Here is a 16273-nt window from a genome sequence, read left to right on the forward strand (position 1 = left end):
ATTATAAATTACTTTTCAACCATTCCTTATTATCTATTACTTTACTGTTAATTTTAGTGGACCATAAAGACCCTAAGATGGTGATCCGCTCCCACAGGTATATAGATAAACCAAGTTTGCTTGTTTATGTAATTTCATTTGCTCATTTGGTTTCTTTGCATTTACATCACTTGCATTTACTTCAACGCGCAGCGCGACGGAGTGTGAATTCCGCGGGACGGAATATTAATTCTGCGGTACGGTATGTGTAAAGGTTCCCAAAAAATAATTGCCAACATTACAGGCTGAAACTTGTCGCTTCAAATTTAAACTCGTCGCTTGTTTATTTGAAGAAATGATTATTAAAATAAACATTTTTAATGTTTGTTTAACAAACGAAAACAAATTAAAGTTCGCTATTATTTATTTTCGCGGAAAAAAAAAGAAAGCCGATGCTTGGTTGATAATTTCATAGTCAACCAACTTAGTTTAGATTTCAAAATGAAGTCTTGAAATCTATTTCTCGGCGATCCTCCTCAGTGGCAAGTTGTCTGTTTCGTTTAGAATACCTTGTTCCATATTCTTTACGCTTTTATAAAATAGTTCAATTCAAAAGAGTTATTTTTAAAGTAAAAATTCAACAACAAAAACACGATCGCACCGATCTCGGGTTGATTCAGCACAGAATCTTATTTGGTAATTTTATGATTTTTTTTTTAAATTTTCGTTTTTTAAAACCGGTTCCAATTTTTTATTAACTTGATTTTTTTTTTTTTCGTTTCTTTTTGTTTATCATGATTTGATGTTGCACGATTTTTTCTATTAAGCGTTGAGGTTAAAGTTTTAATTTTCTATATATATATTATTTTCTTTAACGTGCTGGTTCAAGAAAAACTGTACAAACAAACTTTGGTTTCGTCAATCAACGATCTGTTCACATAAAAATCGCAGAAAAGAATATTCGTAGTAAAATAAAATGGTGATACCAGAGCACGAAATAATAAACCGGTACGTCATCAATTTTTGTTCTAGTTTTGTTACTTGTTACCAGATTCTTCACCAATTTTAGTTTGATAAAAAAAAAAAAAAAAAATCAGAAAAAAGAGTAGAAAGAATGATTTTTCAAAAATAAGACAGAATGAAGTGAGAGTTCGTAAATAATAACGAAGTTTGTAACTGAATATCAGAACTTAAATGTGAGAAATTCAATACCAGAAACTTTTAACATCAGAAAGCAGTTTTAGAGGAAGCTCTTTTAATTGGATTAAATAAGCTGCTAAATCTGCTCGATAAATGTGTTTCAATAATGAAAGATTATATTCCGTTACTTTACTTATGTTATTAGGCCATAGCATTGCCAAATAACTCTACAACTGTTTTCCATGGGAAAATTAATTGTGCAATAGCAAACTTTTAAAACGTGGCTAATGTACGCGCTTTCGCTTTCACCGTTGTAACGACAAACTACGCAAACATTAGATATGGCATGCGATGTAAGATTATCATGAGGAGGCGGCTAAGTAGTTTGATGTTGCGACTGAGGGGGAGGCGACGGAATAGAAGACTGTCCCATTTGAGCATGAGACGGTGGGATCACCTTTATTTGAGGTCGGTCAGAGTACAACAGATTTTATAGTAAGATTTATAAGTAAAGTTATGATTTTCGAAGCCCTTTCTTCTTATTAAAAGCATCAGCTGAAAAAAATTTATCCTAACTCTGCACCAGGTTATGAAATAAATCAACTATCCAGAATTTCTGGAGCTCAGGAAAAAACAAGAGTAATTATCATATTGTCTCAGCTATATTCTTTGTTTGGTAATATTGAGATATGAATCTTAGAAAAAGCAATATTAATAGTCCGTAATATTTTCTCTCCAATTCTCTCCATTAAGGAGATATAAAACATTATTTCTCTGCGTTAAGGAGATATAAAATATTTACTAAAAACTTTATTTTAAGGTTTTTAAAGTGCTATACATACATACATACATACATACATACATACATACATACATACATACATACATACATACATACATACATACATACATACATACATACATACATACATACATACATACATACATACATACATACATACATACATACATACATACATACATACATACATACATACATACATACATATATATATATATATATATATATATATATATATATATATATATATATATATATATAATCATACCACCGCGAGGTTAGAATTATTTTGTTTTATCTCCAATTTTAAACGTTGAGAGAAAGTTTTTGATTTTTTCTAAAAGTAAAAATTAATAACATTTTAGCTTTAACTTTTAAAGAAATAATAACTTAAGTTTTAGACATTTTTTCTAAACAAATTATTTAGAAAAAAATTAAAAAACAAAACATATTTTAAAAGTAATCATTTACTGAAATTAAAAACTCCATTTCTCCCAACTTGAAACAAAATGATTTTAACATCGCAATAAGTAAAAATCTCCTAAAATTGCTCCGGTTGATCCATGCTGTACTTGTGAGGAACTTTCAATTAAAGTAAATAGCAAAACGTTGAACGATGTTGTTAAACGGCTAAAAAGATGGTACATTTAAAACTAATATCAAAGTTTTTTATCAAAACGAAACAAATTTTCGAACATAATTGAAATTGCCTTTACAGCGATTACCTTAAGTCCAACAACAGCTTCTTATTTTGTTTTAAATGAAGGAAATGCAACAAAAGGGTAAAATAAAAATCATCTTAAACCTCTCATTTGGATCTTATCATCTCTGTCAAAAAAAAGTCTTGTTTTTTCCAATGAATGTAGAGCACAAAATAAAAATGCTTTAGTTCGATTAAGCCTTAGACTAAAAAGTTTCCGAGAAATCCTCAATACTCTCCCTTTACGCTGTTTTAAAATAAAAATTTAAAAAATCACAGATCGAATTTACACCAATAAACTGCTGAACAATTAAAATATTCTTTGGTCAAAAAATTGCTGTAATTTTGATTGAAACTAAAGGCATTAAAGAATATAAGAACATAAGCTCCAGCATCTAAAAGATCAGAAAATTCTTACCAATGTTTCTTAGTTCCCTCAAATTATAGGTTGAAGGATGAGAGGTAGAAAGATCCCAGGATTGCTAACGGCAAATTACTTCGTTGAGTACCCTTTAACAAATAAATTTCGACTCAAGAACAGTTCAACTTAGCCAATTGAGCTTTCAAGTGCGTGCTTACTTCAAAACTAACGACAAATTTACTTCAAAACTAACGACAATTTGCTTCTAAATCTAATAACAGTTTTACTTCAAATTTAACAACAATTTGCTTCCAAAACTAACGACAATTTTACTTAATCATCAGTTCAAAATAGTGATTCAAGTCTCAAATTGAGCAAATCTCAATCTTTTACTCCATCATTTAGAACTGCTGTTGTTTCTTTAAAATGTAGGAAAGATGGATCATTGCTATCTTTTTTGTTTTTAAGATGCAGAAAACCCAGAAGTCAAGCCACTTAAGCAATACGTAAGTAGTTAATTGGTAGATATGGAGCACCTCCTTAAGCACAAAAATACATTCCATTAAAAGGAGGTTTACTTGGTAAACTGTTTTGTTTCATTTCCAAACCGTATGAGTTCAACTGCTCATGGGGTTCCTTAAATATTTTATTAAAGTATGAAAGAGAATATTTGACTGAAAGAAAACTCCCCTGGTTTAGTTTGACGCCGCACCGGGTTCCTTATACTCATTTGTTTCCCGCGAAAATATTTTGCTGACGTATTTAAGAGTGCTTTTAGTGAATTTTACTATTACCAATAACGGACTTCTTTTTCATAGGACGGTTTTAAAAGAACACGTTGTTATGGAGAACGAGTTCGATGACATTAAGGGTAATTATCTATTCTTTAAAATTCCCATTTGAGATGGGTAATCAATTTTCACAAAACAACCATCTCTTTTAGTGGAAAAATTTCCACCAGACGTATTTACGACACTTGCAGAATTGCTGACTTATGATTGGGAAAAGTTTGCTCAATTTCTTTCGGTTGATGGCTCAGCAATCGATAATTTAAAAAAAAAATTTGAAACTACGCGAGAACAAACCATACAGATGCTAAACCAATGGTGTGAGAACAACCCATCAAAAAAATGGCGAGATGTGAAAGATGGATTACTGTTTTGCAATCGAAAAGATTTGGTCAGTGAATGCGAACAAAGTATGTTTTTAAAGCTTCATATATTCAGCGCTAATTTTAAGGGCGCTCTCGTTGCAGAACTTCTCAGCTGCCGTTAAACTAATTTTTAAACAATCTTCAACAAAGTAATTGCGTGGTTAAAAATATTATGTTTTTGTATTATAGAGTTAATATCCAGACAATCAAGATTTGGTGTCTTACCACCGATAAAAAATTTCTTTTCACGTGACGACGAACTTCATCAAATTCACAAACGCGTTTGCGAAAGAAACGAGTCAGGTAAATCAATCACGGTTTTAACTGGAATGTCTGGAGTAGGTAAAACTCAGCTTGCCAGAAAGTATGCGGCAATTTACAACGAGTATTTTGAAAGAACTGTGTGGGTTGATGCTGCATCAAACAAATTACGAGTTTCTATAAGCAACCTCTGCCATCTTTTAGGGTTAAGCATAAAAGATTCCCAAGGGAATATATTCGACATCGGAGAACTTTCTAGAAAAATACATAATTATTTTGAAAAAGAAAAAACGTTATTCATCTTTGACAACGTTGATGACAAAAGCTCCAAGAATTTTGAAGAATACGTTTCTAATAAAAAAAGTGCCTTTACTTTAGTGACGTCGCAATGGAAATTATGGTCATCCGATATTCATCAAGTGCAAATTAATCCTTTCTCACAACAAGATGCCTTCCTTTTCATGAAAAGAAATGTTAAAACAAACGAAAACGATGAAGAAATACAAGAAATAACAGAAGAGCTTTGGTATTATCCATTCGCCATAAACAAAGCAATTTTATATATAAACAGCAGTAGAGTTTCTTTGCAGGAATATTTAGATCTTTTTCGATCAAATCCCATTGAAATGCTTGAGGAAAATATCCCCACTGAAACGGAAACAAAGTCGCCGATTATATTAATCTACTTAGTTTTAGTTGAAATGGAAACATCGCATGACAAAGCAGTAGAAATATTAAACCATTTATCATACTGCGATGGTCGATTGATTACAAAAAAATTTATTCAAGGAATCTCAAAGCACCTGAAAATAAAAGATGACTATTCGATATGTCGCGCAATAAAAATGCTAGTAAGCTATTCATTGCTTGATCATCTTGAAGGTAACAATGAAAGGTATGCGATGCACGAAATAACACAGTTAGCGTGTAAATATTTGCAAAAATGCAAACAAATAACAGAAATATGCAGCCGAAATTTCGTCGATTTTTTAAGATTACAGTTGGAAGAGGTAAATGAACACATTGATGATGGGCAGCAATTCTATAGCCACTTTGTCCACATGTGTCGTGTTAACAAATCAGAAATGCTTGAAACTTTTCATCAACAGGGTGAGAAAATTCGAACATTTCTATCAGATCAAGGTTTTTTTCAAGAAGCAATACACATACTTGATGCCATTCAAAATTATAACACAGAATTTTATGGAGCAGAGCATCTAATAACTTTAGATACAAAAGCTAATAGAGCAACCTGTTTGAATGATATGGGAAAATATAACGAAGCTTTAGAAATTTATTATCAAATTGATAAAATTAAAACTGATAGTTTAGGAATCAATCATCCATCAAGATTGCGCACTAAAAATGATATAAAAATCTGTTTAAAGCGGAGAAAAATGGCAAATTCGTTTTGCGAACTGTTTTAGCTATTAGTTTTTCTAAAAATCCGAATCAAATTTAATTATTACTGATGCATATGATTTTTTTTTATATATCTTTTTCATAAGAAATTCATCTTCATCATCAAATGTATGGTTTTGAGTATGATGAGAGATATAGTTAATGTATGATGGAGGAATCTTTGGAAGAAGCTTCTTCTGGAAGATACAGTTTTATTGAGTCTATGCATAAAGTTGATAAATGAATGAAAATTTGCTCGAAAAATTGTTAAGTTAGAAATTATGATTTTTTACGACCAGAAAAAGAGGAACGATTAGCTATCCTAGGAAGGAACGGCCTAAGAGGAACGACCCTAGGATTTAAAAGTTTGCAAATTAATTTTTTAAAATTAATATGCAATTTTTTAAAACTAATTAGGAAGAGGGGGACCATTAGTACGTTTTGATAATTAACTAAAAAACAAAAGGAATTTCAGAAAAAGTTGAAAGCAAATAATTTTCGCTAATTATAAATGTATTAGCAACATTTAAATATAATTTATTATAATTTATATTCAGATATGTTAATGGTTAAGTACAATACTTTTGAATTTTCTTTTTTAGGTTTTTTTTTTGGACATTTTTTTTGGGACCAATGTTCCCTTAAATGGGGAGCATTGGTACCCATTTAGAGGAGCGTTGGTAAAAAACGTGTTTACATTAATACATTAAAAAATTTCATCAAAAAAAAAGTGCAATTTGAATGAAAAGTAAAACATTTTAAAACCAACCAAATACTTTATAAACATATCAGAAAAATGTAAACATGAAAAAGAAAAAAAAAGGATACAAGAAATTATTTCACATTGTAGAAACCCCCCCCCCCCCCCCCAGAAGGGTTTGCTAATCCTAATCTACCCTCTGGTACTCCATTTAAAAATTATTTTTTAAAGCGAACTCAAGGAAATATAAAAATTGGGTGGGAATGTGCTGTTAGTTGCTCCAACTACGGCACAAAATATGAGTATTTCTCATTGTTCTGCAGACACAGCTTTTCCTAACTGCTTTATTCCCTTAGGAGCAATTAATTGAGGAGTTTGTATTCCAGCTGATACTCCCGTTTCATCTGTATTAAAAACGCGGTTTCATGTGTATTAAAAGCGCGATTTCATCTGTATTAAAAACGCGGGTAGAATTTTATGTTTTCGCAATCCTTATTCATAGTTTACAAAAAAATCAGATGCATCAATCTGATTGAAGCATGTTGCTCATGATTGAATAGCAAACACAAATTTATAAAGGTAGAGGGAATTGTCTTGCCAAACGAACCTCTTACAAAATTTCAGCTGATAGGGCTACTTTTGGACCAATGTTCCCCATTTAAGGGAACATTGGTCCAAAAAAAAATGTCCAAAAAAAATGCCTAAAAAAGAAAATTCAAAGGTATTGTACTTAACCATTAATACATCTGAATATAAATTATGGTGAAAGTAGTGATATATTATGGTGAAAGTAGTGATGAAGGGTTGAATCCAGTATGTTATTGTAGAAGCTGTTTTGTTGAACAATTGTATGGCTAAGCTTGTTCTAAACGGCATGTCAACTGTAAGATACCCTCCCAAGGAAGTAGTGTTGTATACGTTGCAACCTTGCAAAAAGTTTGCATAAAACGATCCTCCGAGAGGGGAGAACAGCAAGTTGCAAGCAAGAGCAGTGTTGTCAGTTCCAACGGCGTCTGTAATTTCAGAATAATTTCCAACTCCAATTTAAACCTGCTCCCGCTGATTCGTATCCATTTCCGCTGCGTAAGTAAAGACCGTCTCCTATAGATCCTTCTTTAGTCCATGGTCTTAAAAATAACCCAGATCCTGCAGCTGAAACTTTTATTCCCTCTCCTCTCTTTTTAAGATAAACAACTCCTCTTCCTTTTGTCAACCATGGCCAACCCTGCAGAAGATCCGACACCTGCTAGCAATCCTGTCGCCAACGTTGGAATAACACTCGATACAACCTGCATCAATATGAGTATTATCAGGGGAGTAACTAATATCTGAAAACATTGTTTGTAGCATCAACGTTAGAAAAACTGTTATATGTCTCAAGTCCAACTAGCGCCATCTCATACTCTTTCCCTTTACTAAACTCGATATTATCTGGGAAATAAGTCTTTATTCTCGTTTTATTTTATAACTTTTATAAACCTGACATTTTTTTATAGCAATATTTTTTAAAAAGATTCTGATACGTAAAAATTATCAAACCCACTTCTTTATTTACCATAATCCTTTTTAGATGATAAATCTATAACTGCAAATCCATGAGGCTCAGACCAACAATGCTTACAAAACTTTTTAAACTCTTCTTTTTTCAGATCACTAGAAACATGATCTCTATAAATATGATCTACATTTTTGTCATCCTGAGGAAACAAACAAATAAAGTTTGTGTTTTCTCTTATCGTCTGTCTAGGAAGCAAAAAATAATTTTGTGCTAAATAGAAACAATCTACATTAGAATGTCTTCCTCTTATATAATAATTTTCACACTTATTTTGCTTGTTAATTGTAAATCATCAAATATCATCAAATTATATTCTTATTAACATCAAGATCTTCAGGATCTGGTACGTCATCAGCTGTTTCAAAAAACTTACACTCCATATCGGTTTTGTCACTCCAATTTTTTGAAATATCTTCAATTATTAATTCAAGTCTTGCATTTAATTTCTCTTTTTTACTTTGAACCTTGAACAGTTTAAGAATTACATCTTTTGGCAATTTTTTCTCAAAAAAACTTTTTAGTATTTTATACTCTGGCTGAAAAAGAGATTTTCCAAAAACTTATAAGTTTTTGGAAAATCTCTTTTTCGATTGATATAAAGAATGGAGTAAACCTGTTGACAGGGTGGATAATTCAGCCTATCACCACGATCTTGCCTACAAGTATTTTACTGATAAAAAAAATGAGAAATGAAGCTAATAAAATCATGATTGAAGAGATGGATTCAATAAAAAATCCAACACAGTGTGAAAAATAGAACGAAGTATAATCAAACTTATCATATCAACCAAAGCAAAGTTTGGATTAGGTTCTTTGAACCCATATGAATTAAGTGCTTCAGCGCACCCATATGTATTAGATGCAAAAAAAACTACCAACGATCAGTGAAAAAGAAAAGAATGAAGATCTAAAATGGACTGATCAACTTGCAAACGAACTTCACAAACCAGTTATACATCATTTCAGAAGAAGAAAAGTTATTGTAAATGATATAGATGAAATATGGGCTGCTGATTTAGCTGACATGCAATCTTTTTCAAAATTTAATAACGGTATAAAATACTTACTCATGGTTATAGATGTATTTTCAAAGTACGGATGGATTGTACCATTAAAACGTAAAACTGGTCCTGATGTAGCTAGTGCTTTAAGTAAATTCTTTAAAGAAAGAAGGTGCGCTAAAATATGGGTGGATAAAGGAAAAGAACTTTATAATAAGCATGTGAAAGCATTAGGCGTGCAGTTATACTCAATTGAAAATGAAGAAAAAAGTTGTGTAGTTGAACGCTGGAATAGAACAATGAAAGAAAAAATGTTCAACTACTTTTCAGCTAATAGTACTAAAAAACATACAGACATTTTAGATGAAATGGTAAATAACTACAACAACACAAGACACTCTTCAATTAAAATGACCCACCAACAAATAAAATAACAGACAACAATGGTGAAGAAATACAAGGTACTTTTTATGAACAGGAAATGCAAAAAACTATTCAAGAAATATTTTGAATTGAAAAAGTTATTCGTAAACAAAAAAAAAAAAATCATTAGTAAAGTGGGATGGCTAACCTGGATTCATTCAACTCATGGGTTGATAATAAAGAATTAATAAGCTTGCAAAAATAGTAGATTCTTTATGATGTATGCCCAAGTTGGCTTTTATTTATTGTTAGGTCAGGTGTACTTTTACGCATAACATAACTTGAAAAATTGAACAGATCCGATAAAATAGACAAATTAATTACAGCGTTACCTCGCTCGACAAGAAAAATAAAATAAAAAACAAAATAATATTATCTCGTTTCAGAAAAATAGAGTAAAAAACAAAATGATATTATTTCATGTCACGTGTCAAGAAATAAAAAATAAAAAGCAAAATAAAAAACAAAATAATATTATTTCTTGACACGTGCCATGAAACAAAAAATAAAAAACAAAATAATATTATTTCATGTCACGTGACATGAAATAAAAGAATGACCTGACATGAAATATCATGGCGTGCTAAAAATTAGCACGGAAAATAAACGTGGTCAAAAATATGGTCGAAAATGAAAATGTGCTAGAACCGGCACTCTCTAGTAGTTTGGTATCTGCATTCAAAAGCTAAAATTGATTTCAAAAAGCTAATTATTTTCCTGTGTACCAATACTCACCCTGTACTAATGCTTCCCCTTCTTCCCTAGAAAAATTTGATGAATATATCTAAAAGTTTTTTATAACCGTTTTTATAACCGTTTTTTTATTAAATGCAATACTTGCAATACACTCTTATGAAGCAAGCATGTATATTACTGAAAATCTGATGAGATTTGTTTTCGTTATTTTTTTTTTTTCATAAAACGCATTAAAATATTTATTTATAATATCCCTAAGTAAAATTTCCATGAGTTTAAATAAATTTTGTAGTATACTTTGTAAAAACAATAATTTTCCGAACAAAATTTCTGCAAGAGAAAGGGAAAAAGACCCCGTAGTGTAAAATACTCGAATAAATTACTTTGGGGTTTTTCATAATCTTTTTTCATTTAAGGGGTCTGTTATACTTTGTAAAAATACCATCAAAAGCAACACAGATCAGAAGTTTAAGGTTTACATTTACACTCAGAGCACCCCAAAAAAGTTGATAAAAAAAGTAAGAGGGGCATCTGGACACTTCATTTTTATCTTTGTAAAAATCACATTTTCATAAAATTGACATAAAAAATTTGCCGAAAAGTCATTTTTTTCATATTAAAAAAAAACTAAATATATTGAAGGAAAGGTACAATTAATCAAGAAATAACTGTTCATATGCCAACTTCTTAAGGTCTGTAGTTTCGTATTTATACATAAACATCATTAGAATGCTCTAAATTTTCTAAGTTGGTCAAAAAACATTTAAGAAAGATGCTTAAGTTTTTGATCAAATATTTTAAATTTTTCTTTCATTATAGATATATAATATATTAAATACTAAGGCTCTTCAGTTTTCCAAAGAGAATGAAAAAATGTTAATTTAAACGAGATTATGTACTTTTTCAAAAGATCATCTGCTACTGCTGCCTTGAAAAGTACGACAAATGCATTTTAGCTAATAAAAATTTGGAAGTTCTTGTTCAAGTTTCCTGTAAGACTGAAAGACACAGCCCACCCTACAGGATTGTGCTCTGGTTGTAAGAAAGACACAGCCCACCCTACAGGATTGTGCTCTAGTTGTAAGAAAAACTTAAATCTCTGTAAAGCTGATTAAAGTATCGCGGATAAAATTACTCTAAAATGGAAAAATGCTAATTTATCTATCTCTAGAGATTGCTCAATATTATGCAGCATATGTAGTATTGGAAGAAATAGATTTTATAAATAAAAGTATGAAAAAGGGAACTAGTTTAACACTGATGTCAAACATGCTTCCGTGAAATCGCTAAAGGTAAACCCCACAAATAATCACCTTTTAAGACAAGCACAAATCTTGCTGAGAGCATTTTTTTTTCTAAAGTTTCCAAAAAAATGAAGGATTTATTAACCATCTGGCATTATTTATAATGCAACTTTGGTCTTGATTTACTGATTGAGTCGAGAGCATTGGATGCCTTCGCAGAGGTTACCATGGAAGAACATTTAAAGGAAATTCGTATAGAGAAATACTTGAAAGTTGTGACAAATAGTAATAATAAAAATAATAATAATAATATTAGTAGTAGTAGTAGTAGTAGTAGTAGTAGTAGTAGTAGTAGTAGTAGTAGTAGTAGTAGTAGTAGTAGTAGTAGTAGTAGTAGTAGTAGTAGTAGTAGTAGTAGTAGAAGTAGTAGTAGTAGTAGTAGTAGTAGTAGTAGTAGTAGTAGTAGTAGTAGTAGTAGTAGTAGTAGTAGTAGTAGTAGTAGTAGTAGTAGTAGTAGTAGTAGTAGTAGTAGAAGTAGTAGTAGTAGTAGTAGTAGTAGTAGAAGTAGTAGTAGTAGTAGTAGTAGTAGAAGTAGTAGTAGTAGTAGTAATAGTATAATTAGCGTGTAATTGTTGCATTGTGGTAGTTGTATTCATTTAAATCAAAACAAATGTTGAAAAGCCTAATAAATTTTGCTGTATTCCCATAAAATGAATACAACTACCACAATGCATTGCGCTTTTGCCGATTTATGGGAAAGGTCCATTGAAAAAAATTTAAAAAAAAGTAGCCAAAAAAAATATATAAATAAAACTTACAAAACCCATCATTTAATTGTAATTCAGTTTGTCAATGCCATTGTCAAATGTATTAGAAATGCTCTGAACCCATCAATCTTCTTTTTTGTTCCATCCATCACTGTAATTATCCTCATCATCATTATTTTCACCAGGTACAACAAACTGATTAACATGACCATTAATCTCATTAGAAATAGCCGAGTCGTTTTCATCGTGTTTGCCAAATATAAATGCAAAATCTCTTTCTACTTGCTGTCTAACTCTTCGACATTTGGTGGCATATGAAGTAGCCATATATCTTGTAACCACTACAATATAAAAAGTACGGAGTAATCAAGTTACTGACACAAAATTTTGAATAAAAGCGTACGAAATAGTAAGTTATGAGCACAAAACAATATAAACTACTGCACACGAGATAACTTCATATTTATACCTGATTATTCTGATTATTGACCAAAAATTTTCACCGTAAAATTTCAAAAATCATGAGACTGCCAGAAAATGAAACGAATTTCGGTTAACCAGACGCGACTGTTTCAAGGTTTATTTAAGCTTGGTTTCCAATAGTTGTAGAAATGTCGTACAACAATCGTGCAACATTCGTTTGATTTGTTGTGCGGTAAATTGTTGTGCAACGCAATGTTTCCATCAGATTGAATTAGCGCAAAAATCTTTAAAAAAGAAAAACAGTGTAAGCAAACAAAAAATGGCCGTTATAAAAAAAAATCTCACTCTAAATTATCGACTTTTTCTTAAATTTTTAATTTTAAGACGCCGAAAAAGCGTAAAGAAAAGAAAGCATATGTTTTGGGTCAGAGAACTATCTAAAATTCGCGTTAAGCAAGTTGCGTTAAGTTATTTGTTGCAAGAAATGATGCTATGTGATAGGGAACTTTTTTATCGATAATTAAGAGTGTCTCCTGACAGACTTGAACACTTTTTCTCATTAATCGGATCTTCATTAACGAAAAAGTATTGTCCCAGTGGAGAGTCTCTATTGTCCATCGCAAAAGTTAACTATTACAATTCGATACCTGGCTACAGGAGAATCACAACAAACTCAGTCCTTTTATTTTAGAGTTGGGAGAGCTACAGTTTGTAATATAGTCGAAGAAACTTGTTGTGCTATATGGGAAGTTCTCAAAAAAATATTTCTAAGAGCCTCAAATGACATAAAAGAATGGCAAAACATCATTAAAGAGTTTAAGGTGGTCCTACACCCATAAAAGCTTATTTTTATAAAAAAAAAAATTTTTTTTTTTTAAAGCTTATTTTATTTATTCATCACTTGTGAATAGTCTCTGATTACATTGGATTGTAAACAAACTCTATTAAAAAAGATATTAGCTGTTATATTTAGGTATCTTAAAAAAGTATCCTTAGAAACGCCCATAGCAACCACATTTTGACTTATTTTTAGGTTAATAACTTTAAAAATCTTTAAAACATGATAACTTTGAACTCGTTTAAGCTTTTTATCTAATTTTTTTTTGATTTTTCACATAATTAAAAAGGATCCGGATGAGAGAAGGATATATAAAACAAAATAAGGAAAGTACTTTTTTATGAGACTAATGTTGGCCACTTGTCCACCAATATTTCTATGTTTGTTTCAAATCTTGTAACTTTTTATATACTGTGAATAATATAAAATGCTTCTCTCATCCGGATTAATATAACTCAATGAGTATATACACCAATTTTCAGCTTGACATGATAAGTATTTTGATTGCTAGCTTGTCACAAAAAATGCTAGTTTTTTCATTCATTTTTTAAATAATTGGCTAATCGAGACATTTTTTTTTTTTTTAAAGTTGATTTTTGTAAATACTTTATAGAACCACATTTTTGGTGAAAAAATTAAATCAAAAACTCTTTGCTTTCAAAAGTTAGCCTTTTCTGTGGAGGACCACCTTAATCAGAATAAGAACTTTCCACAATGCATAAGAGCTATTGATGGAAAACATGCACGCATTGAGGCTCCTGCAAAATCAGGTTCTTCTTTTCTCAACTACAAAGGATTTTACAGAATGTGTAGTTTTTCACATCAGTTGGTTTAACAAAATGATAAGCTAGAATGTAATATTTACATTTTTTATTCACATTAATAGGTTAAACAGAGAGACTTGATTGTATCATCTTTATCTGAAAACTCTATTTTGAGAAGAAGTGCTTGTATTTGAACTTTAAACGAGGCTTTGGAATAGTGGTTTAATAGCTTTAGCTGTGGAATTAATGGTTTCATAAATAATCTTCATCCTGCTCTTCTTCAGTCGGATTTTCAATATTGGAGTAAATCATTTCTAATGTTTTCACTAAAGTTTTGTCAAGTAAATCATCAGAATCTAATATTTTTCTTTTTCTTTTAGTTATATTATTAGTATGAATTGTCAATTCACTTGACTCTACTTGCACACAAGAATTAACGTAATCGTTTTTTTCAGTCACATCTTCAGATAAATGATTAGCTCCTTGTTCAATGGATGATGAATATTTTCAACTTGCTCACAAACCACCTCAACGGTTTCCTCCAAATTCGTTGTTTCTAATCTAGAATCATAAGGTGAAAAAATATTCCATGTTGTTTTACGATGTTCTATAAAAGTACTTAGCCAATCGAGCTGAAGAAACTGAGGTGGAACTGAATTTCTTCCAGAACCTGATGGAATATTTCATTTTGATTTCAGCCACCTTTTATAACTACTTCGAATGCTTTTATACTTTTCTCCCGCTTGATTAGCAGAGAAGTTTGACAGACAACCAACTTCTTCCCATGCATTTTTCTTTTTCCATTTGTCTTTAAATTCCTTATCAAACTTGTTATACAAAACTGGAAACTTTTGAACTTCGTTCATGAAATCTGCATTAAAGATTTTTTCTAACACACAAAATGGAGCCGTCGCCATGCTTTGTAAATTATGGTGTTGTGAATAACGTCTTCAAGATGCAATTTGCGTGTGTGTAGGTGTTAATGTATGTAGATGCTAATGTGTGTAGGTATTAATGTATGTAGTTGTTAATGTATGTATGGTCTTAATGTATTCAATGTGTTAAGATAAGGCGGTTGTACTACTGTGTAAAAGGGGAGTGGAGTTAGTAAATTGTATGATTCGCAGTCAGATGGGAAAAATATTGTCAAGTTCATAAAGAAAGCAATGACTCGTTAGTGCCTCAGGGGAGGTTAAAATAATTCCTCACAATGGCGATATTTTGTAAGCTTTATTGTTGTACAACAGTTATTGTTTGGTTTCCATTAAAAAAATAAGCTGCGCGTTTTGCACAAAAAACAAAAAACTGCTGCAGAAAAAGATTTTTTTCAAAACTCAGTCACAGTTGTACAACATAAAATTTGTTGTACAACCGACGTTAAGTTGTGCAACTTACACTAGAAAATGTTTCCATTATAAAACAAAGTTGTTGTGCAACTGTTGTACGACATTCCTACAACTATTGGAAACCAAGCTTTAATTTAGACTAATAATATGCGGAGATTTGAATTGCGCGGGCATAAACAAAGTTATTAAACCTAACAAAGCGCGCGGCTTTAAATATCAGACTAAGAATGAATTTTTTGTTCAGATGTTAAAATATTTTTAACGAATGGACATACTTTTATAAACTTAATTAGGTTTTTTATGGGAGAGGAATAGGAAAGGGAAGAGGTGTTAATAGAAATTGGTATCTTTGTACGTAGTCCTCTTAGAATTTTTATCATGGGGTTCTATATCTTTTATAGAAGGGTTTTTCGGAGAATATTGGCGCTTTACGCCGAAGTTTCTTTAACAAACGTTCCTTCAGAAAGATGTTTTATTGGGTTTTGCCCTAGAAATTTAGTTCCTAAAAGCTCTTTTCGCTAACTCGATTTCAGAAATGTCTTAAGTTTTAAGAGATACGTAGTAGTACAGGGTGTAAAACTGGAGACAGCCAGTTAACGAAGATTGTAACTACAATGTTTAGCTTTCAAATAATATAGAAAACTACAATAAATATTCCGAAATATTAGTCTATAGGAACCTTACTCGCGGATTTTTGTAACAAGATCTTTTGGGTG

The 16273-nt window shown here is 31.0% G+C and overlaps 1 protein-coding gene and 1 long non-coding RNA gene across 5 annotated transcripts; one reads left to right on the plus strand and one right to left on the minus strand.

The window, feature by feature from the left end:
- Positions 1-405: 405 nt before the first annotated feature.
- Positions 406-6065, plus strand: LOC149877240 (uncharacterized). Of its 4 annotated transcripts, XM_090073975.1 has the most exons (6): positions 406-675; positions 869-987; positions 3451-3488; positions 3801-3853; positions 3926-4180; positions 4325-6065. In XM_090073975.1, the coding sequence occupies exons 3-6, from the start codon at positions 3451-3453 to the stop codon at positions 5821-5823; spliced, it is 1845 nt and encodes a 614-aa protein (XP_089930101.1). In that variant the 5' UTR covers positions 406-675; positions 869-987; the 3' UTR covers positions 5824-6065. The 4 variants fall into 4 exon arrangements, with proteins under 4 accessions (XP_089930101.1, XP_089930100.1, XP_089930102.1 ...); XM_090073974.1 differs by having other exon boundaries at positions 411-987; XM_090073976.1 differs by lacking the exon at positions 3451-3488 and having other exon boundaries at positions 411-675.
- Positions 6066-12151: 6086 nt separating this feature from the next.
- LOC149877241 (uncharacterized) lies at positions 12152-12749 on the minus strand. Its single transcript, XR_016447772.1, has 2 exons — positions 12656-12749; positions 12152-12527 (listed from the first exon to the last, which is right to left on the minus strand). It is a non-coding gene; the product is annotated as an uncharacterized LOC149877241 (long non-coding RNA).
- Positions 12750-16273: the final 3524 nt, after the last annotated feature.

This window comes from Hydra viridissima, unplaced genomic scaffold (genome assembly GCF_058129835.1).
Source record: "Hydra viridissima isolate aposymbiotic clone 2 unplaced genomic scaffold, HvirCarnegie_v1 scaffold_16, whole genome shotgun sequence".
In the NCBI taxonomy this organism is placed as follows: Eukaryota; Metazoa; Cnidaria; class Hydrozoa; order Anthoathecata; family Hydridae; genus Hydra; species Hydra viridissima.